We start from the raw sequence: 26,606 nt of genomic DNA on the forward strand, positions 1-26,606 counted from the left end.
CATCTAAAGTGTTATTGGTTTTCTGGTATTCTTACATTGGTCTTACGAAGTCCTACTGATTTCCAGATAGGTAAATTTGATCCCTTTTCATATGGCTTTTCTTATCCCATTACCTCTCCCTACCTAAAATAGAGCTCTGCCTATCTTGGGAAGTATGGGGAATATGGCATAAGAAAAAGGTAAGAAAAAAATTACTCTTTTCAGATTTTCTGTGTTCTTCTCTTGACCTTCTTGCAGACTTTCAGACAACATTAACCCAACAGGTTCAGGCTTCAGCTACAAAGATATCACTTGCTCCCACTTCTTGGCCTTAGTTTGACACAAACAGAAAACAAACAAAAATCATGGGCATTTTTCACCATTTTCATGGACTAGGAAAGCATGTTCTTTTTAAGTTTTGAATACAGAGCGTGGCTCTGAGGAATGAGCCAGCTAAGAATTAAGGGAAAAGTACTTATAACATCTAGGGAGGTTTTGTGGAGACTTTACTGATACTACTATAAAAAATAAGAATACCTCAGGGTAAGCATACGGCTTTTCAGTGCATGGCTGCTAAGATATGTTGTTTCTCAGGGTACTATATTTGTATCACAAATTCTGAAACAGATAAACACAAAAATAGTCCTTATATTTACAATACCTGTCTTTCTTGAACAGTATCAAACCAGTATCATAGCAGCACAATCAGTTTGTCTTAAGTTCATGAATATGAATTAAATAGCACCTATGGATCCTTATTAACCTACGCATTCAATTCCTTTTCAAAACTCTTCTGTTTCCTTATATATTAATTATTTGTTCAACAATCATCTCTGCCAGCTAGAGATGTAATAAGAAAAAGAAACAGACATAAATGGTGGAGATGGATGGACAGAGTCCAGTGTTTCAACTGTTCAGATTCTGAAAATCCGGTTAACATTTGTGTTGAGAGTGAAAAGGAAAAAGCTCTTAGCTCTGTCAGGAGCTTAAGGTCTGAGATGTGACCCGTTATATACAACCCTGCTTTTCTTTCTATAATGCCCATTTGCAGGCAAGCCATTTCATAAATAGTGTCTTTAAAAAAAAAAAAAAACCAGTCATTTTCCTCACCAAAACTAAAATTCTATCACTGTTGGCATAACACCTTGGGACAGTGAAACAAATGCTATTTATAACATCTAGCAGTAACCTAATATTATCAGGTATTCAAATATATGCCTTCAGCTACAGCATTTCCCTAAAGCATTCAATCCTTTTAAAGACCCAGTTTTTGTGGCAGCAGTTAAAAAATGGTTCTTCTAATTGATTAAGAGAGCCATTTAATTCCCTAAAGGTATCAGATGTTACCTGTCAGGAATAGAGACAAGAATTGAGCCTTGTTTCACAGAAGAAATATTAAAAATACTAGACAAAATCACTGTCACTGCAGTAAGTTGATGAAATACAGCATTTGGGAAACAGAGCTTTGGTTAAAAGCTGCTGGCTGAGACTTAATCCAGGAAACAGCAAAACCAATGCACACATGCGGTGGAGGGGTGCAAGAGCAAGCTGCTTGGAAAGGCTATCAGCAAAAGCTTGTGTTCTCTCGTAGGTGAAGAAGCAGACGGACTGGGAGTCACTGTGTCTAACCTCTCCAAACGGAAAGATTCAGTGGTCTTTTAAGTGCTGACATAAGGTGAGGGCAGTAGCAGAAGGGACCTTCTTTACAAACTAAGAGAAGACATAAATCTGTTTATAATTAGTATTTTTATGGGACCAATAATTTTATGCCTGATAAGTAATTACGGAAAACATAAATTAATGAGGAATTCTTTATGTTCCGTGCTGTAGGTCTGGTGTTTCTGAGGGGGTGAAAGATGAATCAAAGCATGACTCAAAAGAGATGTCATGCTGGCAAAGGGGGAATTCAGAGCCACCTTCGGTCTTACCCTCAAAGTGGGTGATCTGGTCTCAGCAGTGCTGTAACATTAGTGATCTGACAGCAGTAAATTTGTGGAATGTTAAACAGTCTTTGCCATAAACACACAAAGCCATAGAAATAGAAAAAGGATGAAAGAGCAACAAACTAGCAACTATGTGGATGCTCGTCCATTACATGGACCTTTTCAAAAGACTACTTTGCCAACCACACACTTGAACAGTGGGCAGGAAGGACCTCCAAAGCTGACCATAGCCTTTGACCCAGACGTGGATTATATTTCAGCCTGCGTCTGGATACACCAGATCTATAACCTCACACTTTAACGAGCATGCTACAATTCAGCAAGAATCATCAGCTGGATCCTTAAACTGATTTCAACAGATCATGTCAAGCGCTGGGTGTAAAGCTTCATAATTCCAGCGTGGATCTTCCTTAATTTTAAAAATAAGATTGCTTCTGTGACTTAAAGTTTCCAAGTAAGGAAAGAACTGCAGAAGGGTGGGGAAACTACATTCCACCCATGGTGCACAGCTCAAATTAATTAAAAAAACAATCAGACATTCACACTTTCAGAAGATGAAGACAGGAGAACTGGAACACTATTACAAAGTGGCCTGTGGCAGCCCATGGGCTTGTCTGCTGTGAATAATTTCTGGATTTTGGCAGGAATACAGACTAGTTTAATTTGCTTCTGCGAAACTTTGTTTACTTGCAGTTCCTTCTTACCAATTGGCAAGCTGTTCTGAGCCACCACATCCAATATTATTAAACATATACACAAATCTGAAAACGATTTAGTATATGGCTGCTCTATGGTCCTCTTCTTGAGGGCATATCCAGAAGAAGGACTTTACAAACTATATATCCAATATTAAATTACAAATTGAGAACTATCCATCTAAGAAAACTGTCAGGAAAGCAACATAATAGATTAAAAGCTTTAAACTCTACACTATTGACATGAGAGGAAAAGAGTCCTTGTGCTACATCTAAATCAAACAAGTCAATCCAAACTGTATGCAAACAGATTTTTGTTAGGGACAGAGACTTCAACTTGTCAGTTCCAGAGTTATCTGAAACACTGAAAAAATATCCCTCGGTTTCAAGGGGAAAAAGAAAAGTCCTGGAATGGGTATCTAAAGGTGGCAAGAAGGTAAGACTGTAAACAAATGCGGAGCTGCAGTGTGAAACTTACAAACTGAATTATGCATGATTGCTAAGTATTGGTTTTACTACTACGGTAGTATCATCATCAGGATTAAGCTGACAACAGTATATCTAATTTTATGGCACCTGTAACAATAAAATTCGTTAATGTATGGCATAGATCATTAAGAAAAAAAATAGTTAGTCATTCATTACGAAAGAAAAAAAATACTTTCCAGCATATTTTCCATTTTCAGAAATGTTTCTACTTTTAACTTTCTCTTCCTTCTCCTCCAGCTTCTTTATTCTTGTACTAATAAGATATACAGGAACTTTCCTAATCTTGAATTAGATAAAAATAAATGTAACATACAACAAAATTAAATTACTAAATTTTACATCCAGAATATACAAGAAGTTTAGCCTAACGTGTTAGTTACAGAGGAAAATAAAAGTAATGTGAGAAAATGTTTTATATTTTTCTTTCCAAAAAGGTAGCCCTTGTCTCCCAAAGAGGCAAAACCCCTCCAAAAACTAATCATCTGGAGAAGATAAAAGACATAAGTATTTCTACTGCCCACAACTTTAGATGAAGCTCTACTGAGGGTGCTTAACCAGCAAAAGGAAAGGAAGGGCAATGTAAAAGCCGGAAAAAAGGAAATGATGTGTTATCAAAGGACTATTAATTTCTCCCAAAGTAAGAGCAAATGATGATCTTCTTCCTTTATTTACTTGGACTTTCAGCTGTCTAATCAAAGAAATGTAGGGTTGGTTCTGCTGAAAGAAAACTGTACCTTTTGTTTCAGTTATTGCCCACTAGACCTTAAGGGCTTTCACTGAATTGGTTTTATAGCTCACTGCTGCACTTTAGAGAAGAAAAGCAACAGACAGCTCCCAGAATCAGCTTATATGGTTAGTAAACAGGAAGAGGATTATAGAGCACTGCTCAGCTCACTGAAGTTTTGCAGTTGTTACTACTTGCTTGGTCCTTCTTCCAAGGCTGAAATTTACTGCATTTGGAAATCTGACTTTCTGATTATGATTAGCTTTAATATTCAAGCCAATAGTGTTTTGAATAGATTCAAAACATCTTTCCACGTGGAGGACTTATATAACAGGGTTTGGATACCTGCATTCTATGCTCTCAAAGCAGTTTGGGAAAAACTACATTTCCAGTGGCCTCCTTGCAGCTAGTACTTGACTAAAGAAAGAATCCCTGTAGACATTAATATATTAGCTTTTTTTTCTTCAACTCTAAAACTGGAAAGAAGAAAAGATGGAAATGCACCTCCTCCTTTTGTCTTGTGCTTCCTACATTCCTTTTATACAATCCGCTTACGAGAATGTGCCCTACCAGAGCCATGTAACTATAAAAGTATCAAGTCCTCTTTCTATCCAGAGAAGTAAGTTTAATAAATTTCTTTCAGGCAGAATAGGAGTGTGCAGCTTTTCAAGGTTTTTACAGCACAGAAGAATTCTTAAAACAGCAAAATTATTTTGGAAAAAAAATTCTAACTCCTTCTGGAGAGAGTAAAGATGTTCCAGATGATCTGTAAATAATAGATAATGTATGCTGACTTCTTCCTCTAAATTTCCTCTATTCTGCCTTTTTAAGGCTTTCTCAACATTGAAAACAGATTCTATATCGAATAAAAGATACCATTAAAGAATGCATATGTAATGGTTGAAAACAACCACAATCACATTTCTCAGAGCCTGTAAGACTTTATTTCTGTCCGGGACGAGGCCTACAGAAATGAAGAAAACCTACAATGATACTTGGTACCAAATTTTTTTATTCAAGATGTTCACTGCGCTGTAGACATTATAGGTTTATTTCTTTTCTTAGATGATGACTGAACACAGCAAATCACTTCCCTGGGAGTCTGTGAGCCAACAAACATACAAGTATCCCAGTAAACATCTGCCTGTGTCCATAAGAATTCAGTTAACAATAAAAAACCCAGTCTCAAGGGGCTGACCAAGCTCACACATCCCTGGACCTGACTAGAATTCCGGCATCTCAGTCAAATAAACGTATAGAAAATTTGCACCCTGCACATTTTACCACAGATGAAGAGGGGAACAGTAAGATGAAAGAGGAGCAATCATGAGCACTAAAAGTGCTTAACTAGCAGAGACAGGGCAGGAACACTTGCCACAAATGTAACAGGAAGCAACAACCACACAACATTATTGTATCTGAAACCTGCCCCGACAAAGGCAGCTCTGTCACTCTGTTTACTTTTCCCAGTTTGTCTTGCTTTGTGCCTTTGATAAACTGTCAGGATTAGTTCGTTCAAGGACTATATTTCCTCAAAATAACCTCTCTGCCACCCTCACATATGGTACAGTTTCTTGCGCTTCAGAAACCTGCAGTTCTCATAAGAACTCTTCATATTTTCCATAATAATTTTAAATAAATTTTTCATTATTTCTCCAGCTGTGCTGTGTACAGACTGAGCAGCAGTGCAAATCCTGCCCTATAATATTACTCACTGTTAGCTGGTCCTGCAATCTTGTGGGTTAAGCTGTAGAATTATTAAAAAATACAGATCAGATAACTTAAAGCCAAAGATAGTCCCAGTGTATGCACAAACCAGATAAGTTTACCAACAATTACCCAACCGCTAAAATATAGCAGTTTTAAATCACATTACTTTAGTGCATTTGGCTCCAAGCAAGCAAAATGCTCAGGTTTCTCAGCTTCAGAGATATTTCTTTTAAAAGCTCATCAGGCTGGATTACCTCTCAGAAATTAACACTATCAGTAAACTTATAGAGCATGATGTCTGTTTGGTTAAATTACATTTTTTCAAAGATCTTGAAAATGCCAGGACTTTTCTAAATACCGAGAAACAGCAATGGTAAAACAGTTCCTCAGGTTCCTTGTACTAAAAGACTGCTTTAACAGAGTTCAGCTTTGTCTCCTCCAGGGCTCTGTAAAGCTGGAGGCCAAAAAGGGACAGTTGTGGTGTAAGAGTGTCATTCAGGGACTTGTGCAATACCATTGCTCTTTAGATTCACTTATGAAATGAATAGCTTATTTTGCAATAATCTGTCTGCAGAGTCAAACTTATAGCAAGGTCTAGAATGCATGAACTGTTAATACTAGTGTGACTAAGCCTCCCACTTGCAAAAGCCAGGGAGAGAAAGGGGATACAATGCATGTCTGTGGACGGGAAATGTTCCACACTGGGAACATTCTAAAGAATGATGAGTGCTCTGCAGCTGCCTGACCTCATTATATTCACTCTGTTGAAATTCAAACTTCCTATTCTGACACTTTCTTAGGAAGGTGACGGAAGAGGTTTTTTAACTCACCAGTCATGGATAATTAGACAACTTCCTTCCACTGTTAATTAAGGGGAATTAGATGCCCAAACAGTACTCATACTCTCCAAAATCTCACTCCTAGAAATGCAGCTTCTAGCAAGCAGTTTTTATGCTGAATAATTTCACCTGCCCATTTTCACTCAACATCCCTTTGGGGTTCAATAGCTACAGTTCAAAATGAGAGATCATCTCTGGCAAGCCTGAAACAGATTAGTGATAAATTGCATCTCCTCCTATTAAGCAATTTTCAGCACATTATTCTGGTCAATTCAGTGGGTGATCATTCTCCCTAGGAAGGCACAGGGACCTGAGTGAATGAAGATGAATGTTTTTTCCTCCATATATAAACATGGTGCATTTTTAATTCATTAAGATTCTTATCACATTCTTCTAAGAATAATAGATTGCTCATAATGCTCCTTTAATGGCAATTATAGTAGATTACCAGCAAGTACAAATTCAAAGATAATTCATAGCTGAGGATTCAGTACTTCCCCACAGCTGTACTGCAAGAATTGTCTGCCTGTCATCAGCATTTTTGAGTATTCCTCTTTGTATTGCTATGCTTTCTCTAATCTAAAGTAACAATGCAAATTTTTATGCCCAGTGAAACTAAAACTGGTGGTTTCAGTGGAATATCACACGGATGGTTATTTCTTAACCATGCACCAGCTTCAAGTATCACATTCCAGCGTTTGGTTCTTGATGTCACTGAAACTGTTCCCATCTACACCAAGAGCGCAGCCTACGCTTCAATATCCTGTCATAATTTTTTTTTCCTGTAGTAAGGAGATGCAGTCCTTTTCAAATCAACAGTGGCTTCCTAAGAAGGTGGGGTTAGTCAGAACAGCATTCTCCAGGGACACGATGGAACTCTGCTACATGACTATACACAAGACCTAATGTACTCATCTCACGCCATCCCTGAATTCTCTCAGTCTTTCAGGGAGCCACAGGACACAGCGGCTTCCTCTCTTCTCTTGTTCCCATCTACTTGAAAGAGTGCAATATACTAAAGTCCAAATCAGGATGAAGTGAGATTGTTGCCCTCACTTTTGGGTTGATTTTAAGCTTTAGCATACTGCCTTTTTGTGAAGTTATTCTTCGATAAAAGCCCTAATGGTTTGTGTGACCACAGGAAGAGAGATCAGTAATTATATTTTCCAACATCATTCTTTCATGTTGGAGGGCAAAATGCCTTTTCGTTTCCCAAACAAAAAGCTGCATGCTATGTAAAGGAAACACAGATCAAATTTTGCTTACATGCTAACAAAGATCTTTCCTTACCAAAGCCCTGCAGGTTACCTAAGAACTGTGACCTTGTAATTTTGGCTGCATCTTTTCTCAAACAACAAAATCGCCTATGAAAATAATTCCTATGAAATATATATGAGAAGAAATTTAAATTCAGTCCACGAAAGTCAAAACCTAGTAGTTTAATCCAGTTCCATGTAGTTACAGCACTGCCCAACATAAGAGTTGCATTCTGAAATAACAGAGGATTCAGACCTCTAGACTAAATATTTTTATGGTTGCCTTCTTTCTGAATAAAAATCTTCAAAAGACATACATGCAATGACACAGTGTGATTAAAAAAAGAGGAAACCAGAGTTGCTACAAAAGTATGCTAGGAGGTAAGCCCACTGCAGTAGTTTAGTATGCACCTGACTTATGGGTATATAAACAAAACATTCAAAGGCTAAAAACTAGTCCATTTCTAAATGACTTTTAGGATTAATGAGACTAAGTGAGGAGATATTTATTTCAGACTTAATGCACCTCTATACTGATCCATTTAAACACACTGTACTGATTGTGTGTTTGATAGAAAGAATTTTTCCCTAATCCAAGTCATGACCTTCCCATACACTTCCTCCATTACACTTGGTACTCTGTTAAGTATTTTATTTTTCAGACAATAAGCTGCATGTAATTTTTTTCATTACTGTAACAGTAAATGGATGTATAAGAAATCTTCAGTCATTTTCTAATTACATCTACAAAGGCGCTATATCATCTGTATAACAGTTTTGCATCATTTAGTATCATGAATACTTAGTGTAGTAGAATACATGGTACAATCAAATTAGTCTAAAATAGTTCTGGTGCATTCAAAGAGAACGTATTTGTGTTTTATAAATATAAAGAGAGAATTTAAACTGCAAATAGTTAACTTTCTGTGTTGATTAATAAGTCTAGGGATCACAAGTCATGCATGCAATATTTAATACTCTGTTCTTTGAATTTCAGAGTTAAGTTTATAAAATACATGAAAAGCTATAGCAAGTGCGCTTTGGAGATTATGTAAAAGAAAACTCCATTGATAGAAAAGAGACAATAAATAAAAACACACCATAGATCTCATTGATCTAACACCATCTGAGTGCATAACTCATCAAGGTGTTTGAGAATATTTAGATGGCTTGTTTGAACAGAAACCCACGTCTGAGAGTAATTTGAATTTTAGATTCTTGCATTAGCTTCAGGGAAAAGCAGTGGGTGTGCTCAGCCAGCTAGAGGTATGAGGAAGAAGAGATAAGAAACATTAAAATAGAAAAGCAAGAAAAAGTTTGTATTTCAAAGTGTGCACTGTTAATTAGTAGGTTACGAGCCAAGAAGAAAATGCATAAATATTCCAGTGACATGGTTCATAGTTAAACAATAAATTTAACTCAGAATGCAAAATAACTCTAGCAGATGATCACAAGATGGATACTATGCAAATTTTGTCATAACCGGCAACTTTGTAAATCTCCCAATAGGCAAAGTCTACTGTGGTAGAACATTGACAGCCATCTCCCAAATGCACAAGGTATGACAGAAGTGGGCATGCTTAGAGGAACAGTCAGGTCCAGCCAATAATACAGAACTTGAGCTTTGGCAAAGAAGGAGGAATACATCAGGCTCTACACCTCTAGACTCCTAGCAGTTTGCTTAATGCAGCCTTTAAAAAGAACGATATTTTTGCTGTCCCCTATTTATACCCATGCACTGCTTATGCCTAATTATGTTTTCTTCAGTAGTGGTTTTTAATAAAACTGAAGCTTGCTGCTTAAGCCCTTGTCACACATCTGTGCCATCCTTGTGATGTCAGTTAATTTATAATTAAACACGAGAGAGCTTTATAATCTGTCAGTCAACATTTATCTAGCAGGTTGTCCTATTTATCCAATTAATTAGGTACACATTGTTAACGTATTATATTTTTTCTTTTCTTTCTGCTGAAGCTCTGTACCATTTCATTTAATCTGTGTACACTAAAATCTAGAGTAAAATTCTTCTGAAATCAAGAAGTATTATAATAAAAATGGTGGCTTCAGAATTGGTATTATCTATGAGTTCTCATGTAAGCTTCATAACCAGAATATATATGGAATTCCTATTGTTCACTTTAATACAGATTACTCTTTCAGTTCCATTTCAAGTTAATATAAATTTTATTATAATTTATCAGACAGCTTGGTTACTGACTGGGGAATTAATTTTGCTGAAAAAAGAAGAAAAGCGAAAAAATAAAAGTAGCACAATATTGAAAAGAATATAAAAAAAAGAAAGGAGAATGGAACAGTGTAAATTTATATTTTCCTGTTTCTGAGAAGAAGACAGAAGTCCAGGGAGACGTCTTGCTCATGCATTTATAATAAAACTTCAGTTTTTCAATTATAACCCAGTTATATCTTATCCTGCAACATAGATTTCTTCCCTGGCTAACTAAAAATTAATTTTGCATAGCTTAAAATAGTCTCTTGGAAAAAAAAAGCCCCACAAAAACCAACAACCCATCTTCTTCTCTGAGGCATGCAAATTTGTCTCTGCCAGCAGATCCATGACAGCACTACTGAAGAACTGACATGTTAATAACATCTGTAAGAACTTATAAAATACTGAGGACCCTGGTTATGTCCAGCACTCTGCTGGCCTTTAATTTCTGCTATACTACAGAGTCTAAATATAAAAAGTATCAGGCTTCCATGACTATAGATCTTGTCATCAAGTCATCTTATAAATCATCTTGGATATTTATTCAGATGTTCAATGTGATTTCACAATACCAACATGATTTGAATCAATAATCTGTAAATTAAGATATACAATTTTTGAAATCTCTGGAAAAGCTTGGTCTACCAAAAGCCTGCTTAATGACTACAATATCTATTTGGTCTACATATGTTCTAGGAATGCCAAACTTCACAAGCATCTGAAATGATAAAGCAGCTCCTTAGATAGCCTAAAAGTTCCATTAGATGCACGTGTGTCCCATCCCGCAGCGCCCTTGCTCTGAGCTCTGATCGAAGCTAGAATTAGCAAGCAAGCTCCAGGACTACCAACAGAATCATCCAAAAAAGCTCAGAAACTTAGATGAAGTCAAATGAAATTAATTTTAAGCCTGATATCACAACACAAAGTGCCCCCCTTTTCTGCAAAGCCTGGATAAGAACACTTGCCTAGTGAGGCCCCAGATGCTGGACTGAGAGACCAAACTACATCTGTTTTCTACAGATGGCCCAGACCTTTCAAATATTCACATGGAAGAACCTAATTTTTCCTATTGGTTCCCTAGAATCCCCTGAGGGTCTAAGTGGCAGCTAACGGAGACTGTCCTGAATCTAAGCTAGATGAATCAGACTATTCTTCATAATCCTTCCAAGATACCTACTTTTTTTCAATTAATCCTATAAGAAATGTAGGTTGATAGGTCTGTCAGACAGGACCTACCTTACCTTGGGCCACAGCTGAAACTGAGGTGAGGTAACTGTCTGAGTTAGACACCATGAATAGAATAGATTCCAAAAGCTACTAGAAGATGCTACTGACAAGGTTATGAGCTGTCTCGAGAAAAAAATCTTGCAGCTGTGCATCTTATATTTGTGTTTCCATCTTGTACATCTAAATTTTATGTGAAACTGCCCAGAAAAGCAATCTGACTTCTCTTTTCTTCCTTGTCAGACAGTCACATTTTGCTCTAGCAGACAACAGAGACTGTGTTACAGGACACAACACACTTTTGTAAGAACACACAATAGATGAATAATATTTGGAGACATGTCAGGTGATGGCAAGTTAACCTACACACAGGTGCACATTTATGCAGACAGTGCTAGGCTCCACTTCAGTTCATTTTCTGAATTCCACGTCTAATTGACTCAGTCTAACAACTGGAAAGTTTTCAAGATGAAAAGCACCTGTCAACATGACTCAGCCAAGGAGTACATTTAAAAGCAGAGAATCAATTACATTTGGAATGTCTGTGCCCTGCTAAGGACAGCAATTTTAGGTGTGACAGATATTTTTATGGTAATGGTTGGGAAGTTGTAACTGAGACTCAACTTCTTAATGCTAAGGTAACAACATTTAAATGAATAAATACCGGATGAATGCTTGACAACTACATGCTATGCTTAATATTACTCAAGACTGGAATATCTAGTAAAAAATGAAGATGTGAAACAAAACTATGAAGAGCCAGCTTAGAATCAAGAAGATTCAAGTCGTTTGAAAAGCCTGCATCAAACTTACCTGGCCAGCCATACTCAAGCCTGTTTACCATCTATGAAAACTGATACTGAACTTCACTAATACAAATGTCCCTCAAATTAGCATTTTCTTTTCACATATTTCTCTACAGAATAGAAATGTATCTTTCAGTTGATCTATCACAAAGTTCAAATAGCATTTGGAGAATTCTTTGCAAGCAGTGTGGGGCTCAACTTTGTTCTAAAAGAAGATTGTCAATGTTTTGAAAGTTGGGTAACCTTCAAAGCATTTGAAAAGCCTTTTAAGTACTCTAAAACGGCAGGTCATTTTGCAGTCCTCTTTATATTGTTAGCTGTAAAAATTCTCATCATTCAAATGCTGTTAACAGAAGATGTAGAGACCAATAACATATTTAAAATTATGTATCTACAGAAGACCTGCTTTTGCAAAGGGATCTCACCAACAGAAAGATTAGAATTAAGGAAGAAATAAGTTGCAACTTTTTAGGTTGGCAAAAGGAGAACATGTCAGGGCACAGAAGTCAGTGCAGAACGGGGAGTGGTATACAAGAAACTGTAAAAAAACAGGAGTATCTGGCTAAAACTGTCTTAGGGCAACATGAAACATTGACTTTTTTGTAAATCTAGCCTAAGAAAAGGTTATAACAGCATCAGAAACATCGCAACGTTTCAAATAATTTTGTTAGATATACTGTGAACTTAGGATTGTGGTCTCTGGCAACATTCTGCCCCAAGTCATACTGAATAAACAGTCTGACAAGTATTCACACTTATGCCCCAAGATGTGATGGTTGATTTGGTATTATTTAGAGCATGAAAGTGTAGACGCATATCAGGCATGCAGAAGGCGATTGGTATACACCTCTTCAGTGTTAGGCTGCATAGCAGGGAGATAAATAGAAGACTGAGCAATCTTACACAAAAGAGTGAATAAAGATTCAGTTGTGCAACACTAAATTCCTCTAACATTAAATCCCATGTCACTACAAACTCTCTGGCTCTTACAATCCCATCCCCATTATGTCAGTGTCTTGTGTCTTAATGTAATTGTTCTAAGTCTCCTGCTATATGCATACATGTTTCTAATGTCCTCACTCTCCTCTTGCAAAATAACTGTGTCATTTACCTCCCCACTAGCGTGCTTTCAGCTCCCACACAACCAAAGGTGTTAACCGGATAAAACCAATACGGTGTGACCATAGGTGTATCATAAGTTCTGTGAGCAATGCTGTTTCTTTGGCTAGTGGTGGAACGCTTGAAGCTAAGGGCAGCCAGATCAGTATTATCTGTGTTTAGACTCATCAGCCATCACTTATTCACAAAGGGGAAAACAGGACGTTGCCCCTCTGTGGCTCACTGGCCCAACAAACTACTGTTTCTCCCAGCTCTGAGGAGTGGTCAAGCACTGGAAGAGGCTGGCCAGGGAAGTGGTGGTTTCTCCTTCCCTGGAGGTGTTCAAAAAACCTGTAGACATGGCACTTTGGGACATGGTTCAATAGGCATAGTGGTGTTGGGCTGACAGTTGGACTAGATGACGTTAAAGGTCTTTTCCAACCTTAATGATTCTATGAATCTATGATCCTAGAACACATATCCTGACGGTAAGTTTCACAAACTTGATATATGCTGCAGAAAGACTGCTTTGCTCCTGTCTGCTGCTGTTTGTTCCCTTGGTTCTCTCACACAATATTACCACTCTTTGGGGGATACTGGTTTGGAAGTATCGCTTATACTAGCTGGGGGATTGCTGTGAGTAATACTGATAAAAAGTCGATGCTTTTGGCTTTTTTAAAATTTGAATCTGGAACTCACAAAGTATTTTGAATCCTTTAAAGAGTCAACAGGAAACTCATATCCTGATGATATTTTATTTTTATTTGGAGATTTTCTGTTTGTGTTTTTAAATGTGTTTTTACTTTTAAATGAAATAGCTTTTTGAGTTCCACCACTTGAGATTTACTCAGCACAACTGAGTATAATCTGATGTATTTTTTCCCATTGAACATCTTCAGGCACTGCTGTAGCTACATAGATATATAAGAAAAGGGGAATATTTACATCGACAAAGATTTTTTCTTAATCAGAAGTTTCAGTACAGTTTGACAGTGATACAGCATCTGAGCTGAAAAATAATTCTGCTTTTGTGATCAGCAACAAATCCAGTGGGTATACAGTTTGTAGACATGTTTTACTATTCAGTTGTGTATTTTAGTCTAAAGGTCTGATGACTTTCTTTACAAAAATATATGATCTCTCAGGATACTTTAATAGAAGTAGAATTTTTGTCAGGTAGTTTAATAGTTATCCAGGGAGCAGCTCCAGAAAGACAAAAGCAATAATACTCTAAATGGTTCCCATCACCACTAGAAATTCAGTGACATGATTTATCATCACTTTACTCCAGTTTTACACTTGTGTAACTTCAAGGTTTACTGAGTTGCCCCAGATGAACAATGTACCGTATTCCTCTCTGAGCAAAAAATAACCCTTCTGACAATATTCTAAAGTGCTGCATAGGAATCTGGGGAGTGGGGCAGATGACAATGTGAATTAAGTGTAAATAACAGTTTTATTTATTTATTTATTTATTTATTTATTTATTTATTTATTTTATTATTTAAGGTGCATACTTTTTCCAAACTTTTGCTAAGCACTCTTGTGAAGCACTCTTTGTGAAATAGATGCTTGAGAACTTAAACCAGCTTTATTTCAACATTTTTCTACAATTACCACCTGTTTCAACAGCCTTTTCACAAATTATTTTCTCAAGTTAAATATCTTCTTTACTTCACCATTTCTAGAGAAACACAAGGCTAGAGGTATCATTTTTTAATTTTACAGATGGGTCTCTTACTTTGATGCCAACCTCTCTTTCTGGTGTCAGGGGTGGTGATACAAGAAATAGTTACTGTTACAAATAGTGGAATATTTTGATTCAAGATAAAGTAGAGTTAAGTTTAATCTAACTAATGGTATTTTTCGAAAGTTAGACAGAATACCCCTCTGATAGCATGTCTTTTTTTTCAAACAGTGTTTTCCCAGATCCTGTTCATTCTTTGGAGTTGACAATTTCTGGTGTGAAGTATAACCTGTGCTGAACAGATGTGTCTCCTTCTATAATCTCTCTCTATTCTCTTGAATAATTATCAGCTTTTAAAGAAGCACATTAGAAATCTCATCTATTTCTAGACTTAAATCTAGAATGAAACTTACCCATATCAAACATTAGTATTTACATGCACTTCCTCATGCTTACTTACTCTTCCTCAGCTCCAGTCATTATTACTGTGTCCACTCTAAATGTAAAGGATGGAATATTAATGCAAATGGCTAGACCATTGTCAGATTTGAACTCACCTTAGTACTTCTAGCCTTTTAAATCACTGAGATAATTTTGAAAAGTGACTTATTTTATCCCACTTCTGCTTTTTAATATGCATTACAACATTGACTTTTCCTGATCATTTTTGAACACTGACCATTTTGCTTCAGTTCTATACCAAGTTCACTTACAATAGTTCCTATACAGATAAAAATTTGAAGAAAATACAAGCATGTAATTAATTTTCAAATTACTGTTTATATGTACTAGCTTGAATGATGCAATAGCTACATGAAAAATATCATGAATGGTTTGCTAACTGAAAAAAGCAAGGGATTTTCTAAAGTGTTATTAAGTAGTCACAGAAGTCTTCCAGCAATAATCTATATAAACAAGTATTGCATTAATCTAATTCTGTACCTCCTGCAGCTTCTAATAAGCTCTTGTTTCTATTTACATTCAAGGAGGTTGAAAGGGTGGTTAAATTATTTTAAGAGACATGTAACATTACATTTGTCCAACTCTTTCTGCAAGTTTTTAGACTGATGCATAAGAATGTGCTATATGCCCTCCCACAGACGGCAGAACTCATCAAAAAGGATGCTCATTAATTTTATGCTGAATTCCAATACAAGATGACAGACATAGATGAGTCCTCTCAACTAACCATGAAAGTGCATTTGCTCATACCGTATCTATTAGTCACGGTGTATGGATTTATGAATATTTATCCATACACATCAGATTTGGGGATGCTCTAAACATTATTGAAAATCCATTGTCATGGACCTCAAGTACTTAATATACACTTTGGGGAAACATATATGTGATAAACAGTTAAACAAATGCACGAATCAGAGCTTCCCACCATATTGCCTCTCATCTGTCTACTCAGTATGTGCTTAGTGATATCTCTCACCCTCTTCTATACTCTTTGGATCTTTTCTTATTCCTTCTCTAAGTAATTCTGAAAGATGAACTTGCTTTGTGAGGCAGACAGTACAGGATTAAAATAAGACTCAGCATAAGTCCTTTTCCCACTGTTTTTCTACATTTTTGTACTAGATTTCAAGCACTCTGGAACAGAAAATGTCTTGATATCTGTGTCTTATTCAGTTTCAACAGCATCCTTGGCTACTACAAAACTGTAAATCTAATGAATCTGCCATAAAAGACATAAAAGGAGATGGAAAGAAAACCACGGAAAATCTTACTTAATGCACTCCGTATTATACAATATATACAGGAGGTTTAGCAGGTCAGCTAAGTCTGATTGAATATTTCTTACTGGCTGGATATAGCTCTTCACAGTTAGTAGCGAGCAGCGAAATTAAGCAGGTGAAAACAAACAGCCAATCTAGACACAGATATCTATCACTGATTGAGGACTAAAGTTACCAGTAGAAAAATAGGTCCTATGCATTTAATTCTGTGGGGTTTATACAGAGGATTAGCCACTTATATTAGCATAAAGAAATTGAAAAGTGTTGTTAATTCTAAATGTTAAGTTTTTAGCCCTAAAAGTTTGTTGAGATGGAATATTTTTGGGGAGTCAGAGGGAGGAAGAAAGGATGATTCATTGGCAAAAAGTTAAGTACACAAAAAGGAGAAATACAAATACTTCTGCGAAGTGCACTGAACTGAGCATAAGCTGGGCAATCACCTCAATGGTATAGAAGCATTCTCAAGTGTTCATGAAATCATTTCCCAAATCCTGAGTTTTAGTGTATTTTGGTGTATGGGATTTTCTCCAGAATATTTCCTGGGATCCATAATGAGTTAAGGGATTACTGGTCTTCACAGACAGTTGTGCCATATGGAATACTCTAACTTAATCCAGTAAAGAAGACAGACTTCATGATCAGTCTAATGAACAATAAAGAGAGAGATTTGAGGCAGCTTTATCTCATTAATATAGCCAGACTTTCATCTCATTCTATTCCATGCTGTCTATCTTTGACATCAGGAAAGAGCTGGCAAGCATGGGTACTTAGAGTTTCCATCAGTCTAGTCTTAATATAATGCCATAATCAAAATCTTTGCATCTTTATTGTCTGCTTCTTCCTATTAAATGTGAGAATAATTCTGCCCAAAGAGCTGTTCTAGGAAATGGAAGTTTAATTGACACCATCAATGGGAACCCTTTACAGAAGTGTCCATAAAGAGAGCACACAACTGCTGCTACACACTAATCACAAAGATGTACAAGGAATTTTAAGTATTGCCTTCTTTTTACTTTTAAATACAGTCTCCTTTTCTTACTTCCCACCCTTTCCCTCATAAGACTGAAAATATTGTAGCTTGATTTACATCAAACACCAACAAATATTCTACCACTCTTGGTTACCTCAACCACACACAATCTTCCTCCTTCTTACTGTAATTTACTCCTGAAGAACAATTCTTTTGCCTCCCACACTGAAATACCCCAACCAGGATCACAGTATTTAACAAGATTAATCCATAGTGCAATAAATTAAACTATATCAACACATAATCTACCTAAGAGAGGCTTAAAACATAAAATTTAGTTCAAATATCACTTAAATATAAAAAGGTGAAAAAAATTCAACAAAGATTTACCAGAAAGGAAAGGAAGAAGATATTGTTTCCATTTTATAAGCTATCCTCTTATTATCTCACAGCTAACAGTTTCACTGAGATAATTATAGATTAATCACTTGAGACATATATCTCACCGGATTTGTCACAGCAATAAAATCCTGCTGTAAAGAACATGCCCTGAGAAAACACAGGGTAGAGTCCTGTCATTCTTTCTGAGTAATAACTTCTCTGTCAGCAGTCAATTATTAGACTATTACTAGTGACAAAAATTGGTGAGATGTGCCACCAACTAGAGAGTTGAGTGATTTTGCTCAGGAGAAATTGCAGCCTCAGAGGTCAGGAGATAATGTTCACTTTCTCCTGCCCTGGTCTTTCAGTCTTCGCATTTTCCCCATCTTTCCCTGGGGAGTTAGGAGAAATGGTGATTGCAGATACCAATTCCTTGCACTTTCCATGGAAATACGTCATCCTTTCCCACATGGATAGTGGAAGACTAATTACCTACCACTCAGTTAAAACAAAGACAGTCCCTGCACAGAAAGCCAGGCTGCAAACAAGAGAAAGGCAACTGCACTGTGTTACATTTATTTCTACCTTATTCATTCCAGCAGAATGTTAGATTTTTTGCACCTTGTTTATGCCAACATTGCTATGCATTGTAAGAGACTTCTATTCTTTTTTCTTCTGATGATAACCCATTTTTGTACAGCCACAAGTCATGTACCACAGATGTTAAACACAGCTCTTCTTTCTACTTCACCCTTTGCAAACTTAAATATTCACAGGTGACTTTTCAGAAGATGAGTATCACTTATCAAAGCTTCCAAGACCCCACACAAAATTACATTGCAAACTTTAATATTTGCACAGCTGAGTTAAAACTGTCTGTCTCTCTGGTATGACTAGTGACCAATGGCTGCTGCCAATGTCATGGCAAAAACATACAGAAAAAGCAACTATCCAAAGTGTAAGAATATGCTGAACATGAATGAAACACAGAAAGGACTTAATCCAGCTCTTGAAAAGATTTTTTTTGTTTGATTCTCACATTAAAGTCTCAAATGATCCTCTCTGTCCACTTCTAAGAGATTTCTTAAGCTGTTAACATTTCAGCCTGAATGAGTTAATTATCAAAAACTTCCTAAACATTGCATTCTGTAAATTTATTAAGGCAGGGATGAGCTTATTACTCCTGTATGCAGACACTACATTGACTCAATGAAATACTAGTGATCATAGTGCTTTCTCCCACCATGCAAAGCTCTGCAAGTTCTCTCCAATTGTACTAAATAAATACATTTAACGAATAAAAAGTGACATCTCAACATAAACTCTAATTTTTTTTTTTTTTTTTTTTTTACAGGGGGTTACTGTAGCATAAACTTCATACTCCCTTTGGACTATGGAAGGTTATAGTATAATTTTCAGTGGAATCCTTATTTCACTTGGTCAAACCTTTATGAGAAAGAATTACTCATTGTGTAATACCGATGTCTACGTGTAACCCTCTAAGAATGCTAAATTCTGGGCCAAATATAGATTTTGCTACCTGAATCACTGGTGGTGGCGGCAAACCACATTTTAAGTAAACCATGTGTTAGGACTTTAAAAATGTGAACCACAGGTGATAAATTAGACAAAGGCAGCAAGATGACCATGGATTCCTGGCAGACCACAGGCTCTGAGTGCTTTTAAAGGGGTGGAAGGTTATCAAAAGAAAGGCAAATCCAGCTTCTTCCAGTATTGGAATATAAGGCTAACGGCTTTTTTTTTTTTTTCCTGTAAATCATATATACATATGAAGACTGTAAAAAACTTTTGAAGATATAGACACACATGAGAGTATGGAAACACACTGCCCCCCCCATTTATCATTAGCAAGCAAAAACTATGCAGCTGATTATATCCACAATTATACGCGTGACTAACTTTAATCAGACTCTTAAGTCAAGAACTAACACTGAACATTTGGACCGTAATAATTGTATTTAAAGTAAAAATGACATGCTCGCTTTGGCCTCTTCTGATGGAGGAGGTGATAGCAAGGAAGATGGCACAAAACTCTCCCTGGCAACTCCTGGCACTTCCAAATACCCAGTCAGCAATCTGAATATGGTTTTCCACTTGATACAGATGATTCTTAGGATTCCCAGGTATATGTTGAACACTTTGAGATCTATAAAAAAGCAGCATTCATATGTAAAAAAGAAAAAAAATGACTGGCGGCAAAGATCCTATCAAATTCAATGGGGCTATGACTGCATCTCAATGTTTCAGCAAACCCAAACATACTGAAGTTAAGGGAAAGCATCTTTTTCCTTGAAGATGAACGTAGGTCTGATTCTGATAGTCACTCAGTTTTATCAAGCAAGCAAGAAGTATCAAGCCAGCAGAAGCCAAATTTAAACTGACAAGCAAATAATATCTGTTATTTCTCACTCAAGTCTTTCTTTACACTTGCTTCTCAGAATTATGAAGCATTTTCTCTGTAATAACACTTTTTGGTTGTCTCTACTTAACAGGTGAATATAGCATATTTGCATCCATAATAAGGTTCTTTCTGTGTTTAGGATGCTTTCCCCTAAACCATTTCTGTAATTGTACATATCTTCCACAGTGAGTACATATTCAAAAGCAAAGAAATTATAAACACTATACAGCAGTCAGAACGGATTACTTTTTGAAATGTACAGAATAAGTTAAAGGAAATTTTAAGTCTTACTCAGTAAAGCCTTCCTTCTATGAAACGTATGAATAAACACCATAAAACTAGATCCTTTATTAGTAACAAATAACAGAAACACAAAAAATATGTTTTGCTTTTCTTAGCCCTTCAAATAAAAGCAATTTTGATAAACCAAAGTAGAGAGATTTTCACTTGTGGAAACAAAGTAATAGTTGTAAGCTGTACTAGAAAACGAAGCTTTTTCCTCATTTACTTTTGTTTTAATTATATAAGCTCCAGCAATGGTTAGGTTCCATTGTATTTTATGACTATGGATTGTACAAGTTACACAAAGTATTCTGTATTCAATGGCTATGTTTTAGTTATAAAATTATATTAAAAAAATCTGTCACTTTCAGTAGATCCTATCTTACCTCAAACAGGTTCCAAGACTTTGAAAATGAAATTGTTATAGAAACATACAATAATTTACAGGATTCACGCTGACAGGCCATACACTTAAGCCTCTATATTAAGTGCGTATTATACATAGCTAATAGTGTCATTCATATGCTGTCCCCTGAGAGATTTGGAAATGCATTAATAAGCATAATTTAGAACTGTGAACTGGGATTACTTTTATTAATTTTTCCCCTCCAAGTATGAAATGCAAATTGTGAAAAGTAGAATCTGCATCCTGACTTGACTTACATATTATCTCTGCTTTGCACCTTAGGAAGTTGCGAGATATCAAGTAATAGTTAAAGCTTCACCAACAGCACCACAGTTAACTGGAGTTAGAATAATTTTACTCTGTTTCCTGACTCAATCGTGTTTTGAACTATAAGAACCACCCTTTGTCACATTTTAAAAATGTGTAAATTGCCATCCACAGTTTGACTGTTATCAACTGTAAGTAACACCCGTCTGCCTAAAGAAGTATTTCCTTTAATTGGATATCTCAGATTTGAAAAACAGCCTGCTGGAGAGCTGGATAAACATGAATCTTGACAGTTCACTGACTAAATAATTATTCTGAATTTCAACTTTATCCTAGAGAACATCTTTATCTCAGATGAGAGCAAATAATGAAATAGTTCATTTAGCAAACCTTGTTCCACAAATCCTAGTTCAGTTCTTTGATGATCTTATGTCTATACTACTTTCACTAAGCTTAATATTATCCAAAGCACATTTGTGAGTTTCATTAAAAACATTGATTTAGTCTTTGAATAAATTGCCACAGTAAACATTAGATGCCTATATAGCTATCTACAATTCAACTCCTTTTCCTGCCCGTTTGCATCCAGAAACAAAGCATGAGAAAGGCAGTACCCTTTTGCTCTAATTTATATGTTAAACAGATTTCTGTTTGCATTCTTCTCAGTATTCTTGGTTATATCTAAGACTATATTTTCATACCAAAGGACTAGAGAATTACTACATAACTAACCTCAACATCCATAAACCTAAAATATTTGTGGAAATAGAATCCTTTCATCTTTCATGACTCAGTATTTACTTTAGATGTTCTTAACTTCAAGCATAAATGGTACTTTCTTATCATATTTAAAAATCTTACGAGAAATATATGCAAGATAAGAGATAATTCCTACTACGTGATAACAATGACTGTGTTGGAAAACATTTTATTTTCAAAAAACAATCTAAAATCCAAAAAGTAAGAAGAAGAATTTGGATGCTTTCCTTCAGTAAAAGAGGTATTTCTCCCTCTGATTTAGGATTTTGTATCAATAGACATATGATGCAACAATATAAAGACAGCATTATGCTTTTGATGTTCGGTTTGTAACTAACCTTTCATTGCCCGGCAAACATGAAACAAACACTGATGATGTCAGCAAAACTTAAAAATGTAAAATAATTTTAAGTAAGTTTTAGTGTATTAGAACAAGAACTGTGGGATATGATTTTATGTGGTAGCACCTTGAAGTATTTACATTACAACAAAAGAATAAAATCTTTCTGCAGGTCTGTGCAGGAGAGCTCAGAAATAAGAGTTCATTTGTGCATTTGCAAATGTGATCATAATCTGTCATTTGATCTTCCTGCCAAACAAAAAAGCATGACATGCTTTCCAGGACTGCACATCTTCACTGTTTGTGATGGAGCATTTCCAAATGTGAAGGAATTTAGAGGTTAACTTCCTCCCTCCCCTCAACCTCCCCTTGCCCCAGCAGGCTGGGGTGGGTGGTTTCCTTGAATTAGTAATTTTTTGCTAAGTAATACAATATTGGAAAACATTTTGGGCAGGATCCTAATGTACCATCAATTTTAGATAAAGCCTTTTGCACCATGTTGCATCCAGCTTTTTGTCAGTACAAATTATTGAAGAGGCTTTAAAATAAAAAAATCTGTTTGTGAGCTGGATTATGATGCTATATATATATGTCTCCCCGCTTTTGACATACTGAAGAAAAGTGAAAAATATTAGTTGACCAAGTTGACTGGAGCTTCATGGCAAAAGACTTAGGATGAAGCTCAAAACCCAAGAACTAAGCAGGGGCAATAAGAAAAATAATCAGCAAAATAAAAATTATTACAGTTTGGCTTTTGTCCTGTTCCAGGTAAATCTTCTTGTCTAATCAAAGAATTAGCACTGCCAATATGTTTTTACCTATAAAAAAGGATGAAAAACATATTCCACTATTGAGCAATATCACATCCCATTTCCGAAATCAACACGGGTTCACAGAGAGACATGGACTTTTCATTGTCAGTTATATCTTCACAACAGGTCACATCACAAGCCAAGAAATGTTGTGACCTGCAGTGCAAAGCTGTTGTCTACAATACAATTCATATATACTTAATGAAAAAAAGAAAAATGGGGATAGATACTGCTATAATGGATGTTCCATATGGTAAGCCTTAAAATATGCCTATGTTATAGCCAAGAAGAAGAGCCACTTTTCAGATTCAGACTTACTTGATTCTGTAAGCACATTTTAAATGTTTTGCAAAGTATGAAAAATATATTACACCATTTTTTCTAGAATTTGCCTTACTTAAAGGAACTAAACAAAAAATATTAATATCCTTTAATATCCTTTTAGTTCTACCTCTACACATAAAGCTCAGATATTCATAAACTCAGGATTACTCAGCCTAAGGCCTCTCTCTACATTCTCCTTTGCAATCATTTCCCTCTGTATGTTTTCCTTCTACAGTCAATACTAGAAAGAATGAAATTGTATTTCAGGCAAACACAACCAGACTCTCAAAATTAAACTGACTACATACAATGAAGAAAGGGCATCGTTCATTGTAATATACTAGACTCTAAAATAACAGAAGAGCAGAATCTGATATTTTTCTAGACTGTTTTAAAAAGATATCATTTTTTTTACTAATAAAACAGGATTGTAAGCTTATGCATTCCTAGCTTCATTTCCTAGCATCAATTCATGACCTCCTATGTCTAAATAAGATAATTCTCTTTCTGATTTATACAGAAATCTTTGCTAATCTTAGGAAATGTCTTTGTAGTCTACCTGTATCCATGTCTGTTTAAACAGTTAATTATCCATTGGATATTACAGATAAAAAGAGAAGAGAATAAATATTTTCAAATCTGACACGTCATAGATCTTAGAAAAAGATCAGTTTTTGAAGAAAATACCACAAATCATATTGCAGCTCCAAGGTAACTCTATGCATAACTAAGCACTTCTCAGATCATGTGAAAACACTTCCAAAAGTCAAAAATAAAATAATAAGAAAAAGACTTTTATTAAGTGTTATAAATGTTAACCGCTTGTGTTTAAGAGTGTATTTTTTTTTTCTCCCCTCTGATCTTATTTTCAAAAGAAATCTATTCTGGTCTATTAAAAATGGTATCATAAATCAATTCCCCTAAATTACAAAGACAGAAGCACAGAACGGTGACATTGGAAAGGATATCTAGAGATTCTAGATATCCCTGAACCCAAGCTGGTTGTCCAGGACCATGCCCCACCAGGATTTGAGTATTTCCACAGCTGGACACTCCACAACCTCTCTGGGCAAGGTATTCCTGGTTTGACCAAACTCACTGTAAGAGACGCTCATAATGGCACTACTTTCTGTGACACAACTTAGCCGAAGCTCTCCATCTTAGTTTGACATTTCTTATAAATGCAACTTTCTCTGTCTTCAGAGTTATAAAGTAACTTACAGAACATCATTTTAGTAGCCTTCAACCTATTTGCTTAAAGTTACCCACGCCAATTAAAGAAAAGAATTTACAATTGTCATGTGAAAGGTATATTAAAATCAATAAGTCATTAGGCCTGGCAATTTAATCATTCACATCTATCCAAAGCTGGGCAAAATTACTGTAAATGACTGTACAAAATGCAATGCAGAAGTATTCTGTCTGAAATATGAAACTGCACAAGAAAACAAAAAAACCCTCAAACCACAAACCCTCTGCCATCTGTAGACATTAAAACATTTCAATACATTTGAAAACTGCTTACTTTTCCTTGTCTGGCAGTTCTGTCTCATAAGTAGCCATCTTAGCTCCTGTCCCAGTAGGCTTTGCTGTCCTTTGTCTTCGCTTTCTTCTTGGCCCAGTATCAATGACATCTGGGCTACCCAGGAAGGAATCCTTTCGTTCTGATGCTGCTAAAATGAAAAAGACCTAAGTTGAAAAGAATTTGAATATGAAGTATAACAAGATGTCTCTTAAAAAATTTTTTGTTTCTTTTTATTAAAATCTCTATACTGCTTCTGTGGGCTCAGATTTGACAACAGCTGAGATCAAAACAAACAGATAAGATGAAGGAGAATTCAAAAAACGCCATATTTAAACTAGACAGATAAGCTTCCCTCAACATCACTATATTGTCAGTGGAGAAAAAGATGGGCAGTTATAAAACAGAAATATACTGACAGTCTCCTCACTCCTTTTCGTAGATTCTACAGTAAGTAGAGAGGTAGCCTGCAGAGCCCAGTGTCACCCATTTGAAATTAGCCTTTGACACGCACAGAATAACTGAGGAAAATGTCCACATGGCACCAGGAAAGGAGCTCGAATGTTCCTGTTATTCTGCATCTTTGTTCAAACTCTTGGTCTGCAGTATGGACAGCAACACACACCGAGAACAAAAAAAGAAGTAAACAATTTTCAATATTCATTAGGATAAACCCTTGAGAGAAGCTTATTGCTGTGATCAAGCACTGTATTTTGGTATGTACTCATTTTGCTGCTACAGACCTGCAGGCAATAATTCCTTACAGGTTCTGCAGGAAACTCCCAGAAGACAGTGGCCAGAAAGGCGGATGGACAGCTTGATGGCTGTTCAGTAAGGCAAGAAATCATCTATCCGGAGCAAATCCATGTATAAATGGTAATGTAAGCTTACTGTTCAACCCATGGAACAGGTGCCCCTGTTTCAAACAAAACCTCTCGAAGTCTATGTCAGGAAGAGTAGCTGCAGTTTGAAAGGAAAACAGGAAGAATTCCTAACTCGCTGCAACCTCAAACTGGAGAACCCATCTAGGTTTCCGGAGACTCCTCTGCTGAAGGTAAGCAGTGTAGACTCTGTCCAGGTTTATTCACCTATAATTTCCAGCACTACTGCATAAACTACAATTTCATACCTCATTTGCATTTATATTATCACGTAAATTCATAAAAAGATGCACTATCTTACAAAACATTCCTCTCTCTGCTTTTGACAGTTAACTACTCAAATGTCAAGACAACTGGATCCTTCCTTAAGCTAAAGCCCTCCCTCCCCTTGCTATTAATGCATTCATAAGATATGTAGACATTTTTATTCCAGCTAACAACATCCTGTAGCACACTCTTATTCGGTATGCCTGCTTTAAAAAGAAAATCTTTAATTATTTTGAATTTTCAAGATAATGATATCTAGAGCAGCACATATTTCAACTGAAATATATTAAATAATAATGTGGTGACTGAGGCTGATGCTATTATGGTAACTTCCCTCAATATTACTTTCTGTGTGCTTTAGGAAGGTTTAATCTTCACATAGATGAAAGACATCATAATTTGAGATTCAATACTGAAGGTTTTCACAGAAAATAAAAAATGGGTCCTATTTCTTTCACAGTTATTATCCACATCTACTGATAAGAAAACAGGAAGAAAATATGCAACCAACAAATAACATTTTCACTGTTTCTCAAAAAATATGTTTCTGA

The 26,606-nt window shown here is 36.0% G+C and overlaps 1 protein-coding gene across 21 annotated transcripts in view; it reads right to left on the minus strand.

Annotated features, from left to right (window-relative positions):
* XRCC4 (X-ray repair cross complementing 4) overlaps positions 1-26,606 on the minus strand; it is a 170,268-nt gene that overhangs the window by 36,866 nt on the left and 106,796 nt on the right. For 8 of the 21 annotated variants that reach the window (XM_054055361.1, XM_054055363.1, XM_054055364.1 and 5 more), the window contains 3 exons: positions 25,422-25,507; positions 24,911-25,058; positions 19,653-19,940 (listed from right to left, as the gene is read on the minus strand). In XM_054055361.1, coding sequence (XP_053911336.1) covers positions 19,753-19,940; positions 24,911-25,058; positions 25,422-25,507 — 422 coding nt within the window. In that variant the 3' untranslated portion in view covers positions 19,653-19,752. Of the gene's footprint in view, positions 1-19,229; positions 19,941-24,906; positions 25,059-25,421; positions 25,508-26,606 lie in introns of those variants that run through there. The other 13 variants (XM_054055373.1, XM_054055370.1, XM_054055369.1 and 10 more) reach the window with 8 other exon arrangements.

The sequence above is a fragment of the Cuculus canorus genome, chromosome Z (genome assembly GCF_017976375.1).
Source record: "Cuculus canorus isolate bCucCan1 chromosome Z, bCucCan1.pri, whole genome shotgun sequence".
Classification (NCBI taxonomy): domain Eukaryota; kingdom Metazoa; phylum Chordata; class Aves; order Cuculiformes; family Cuculidae; genus Cuculus; species Cuculus canorus.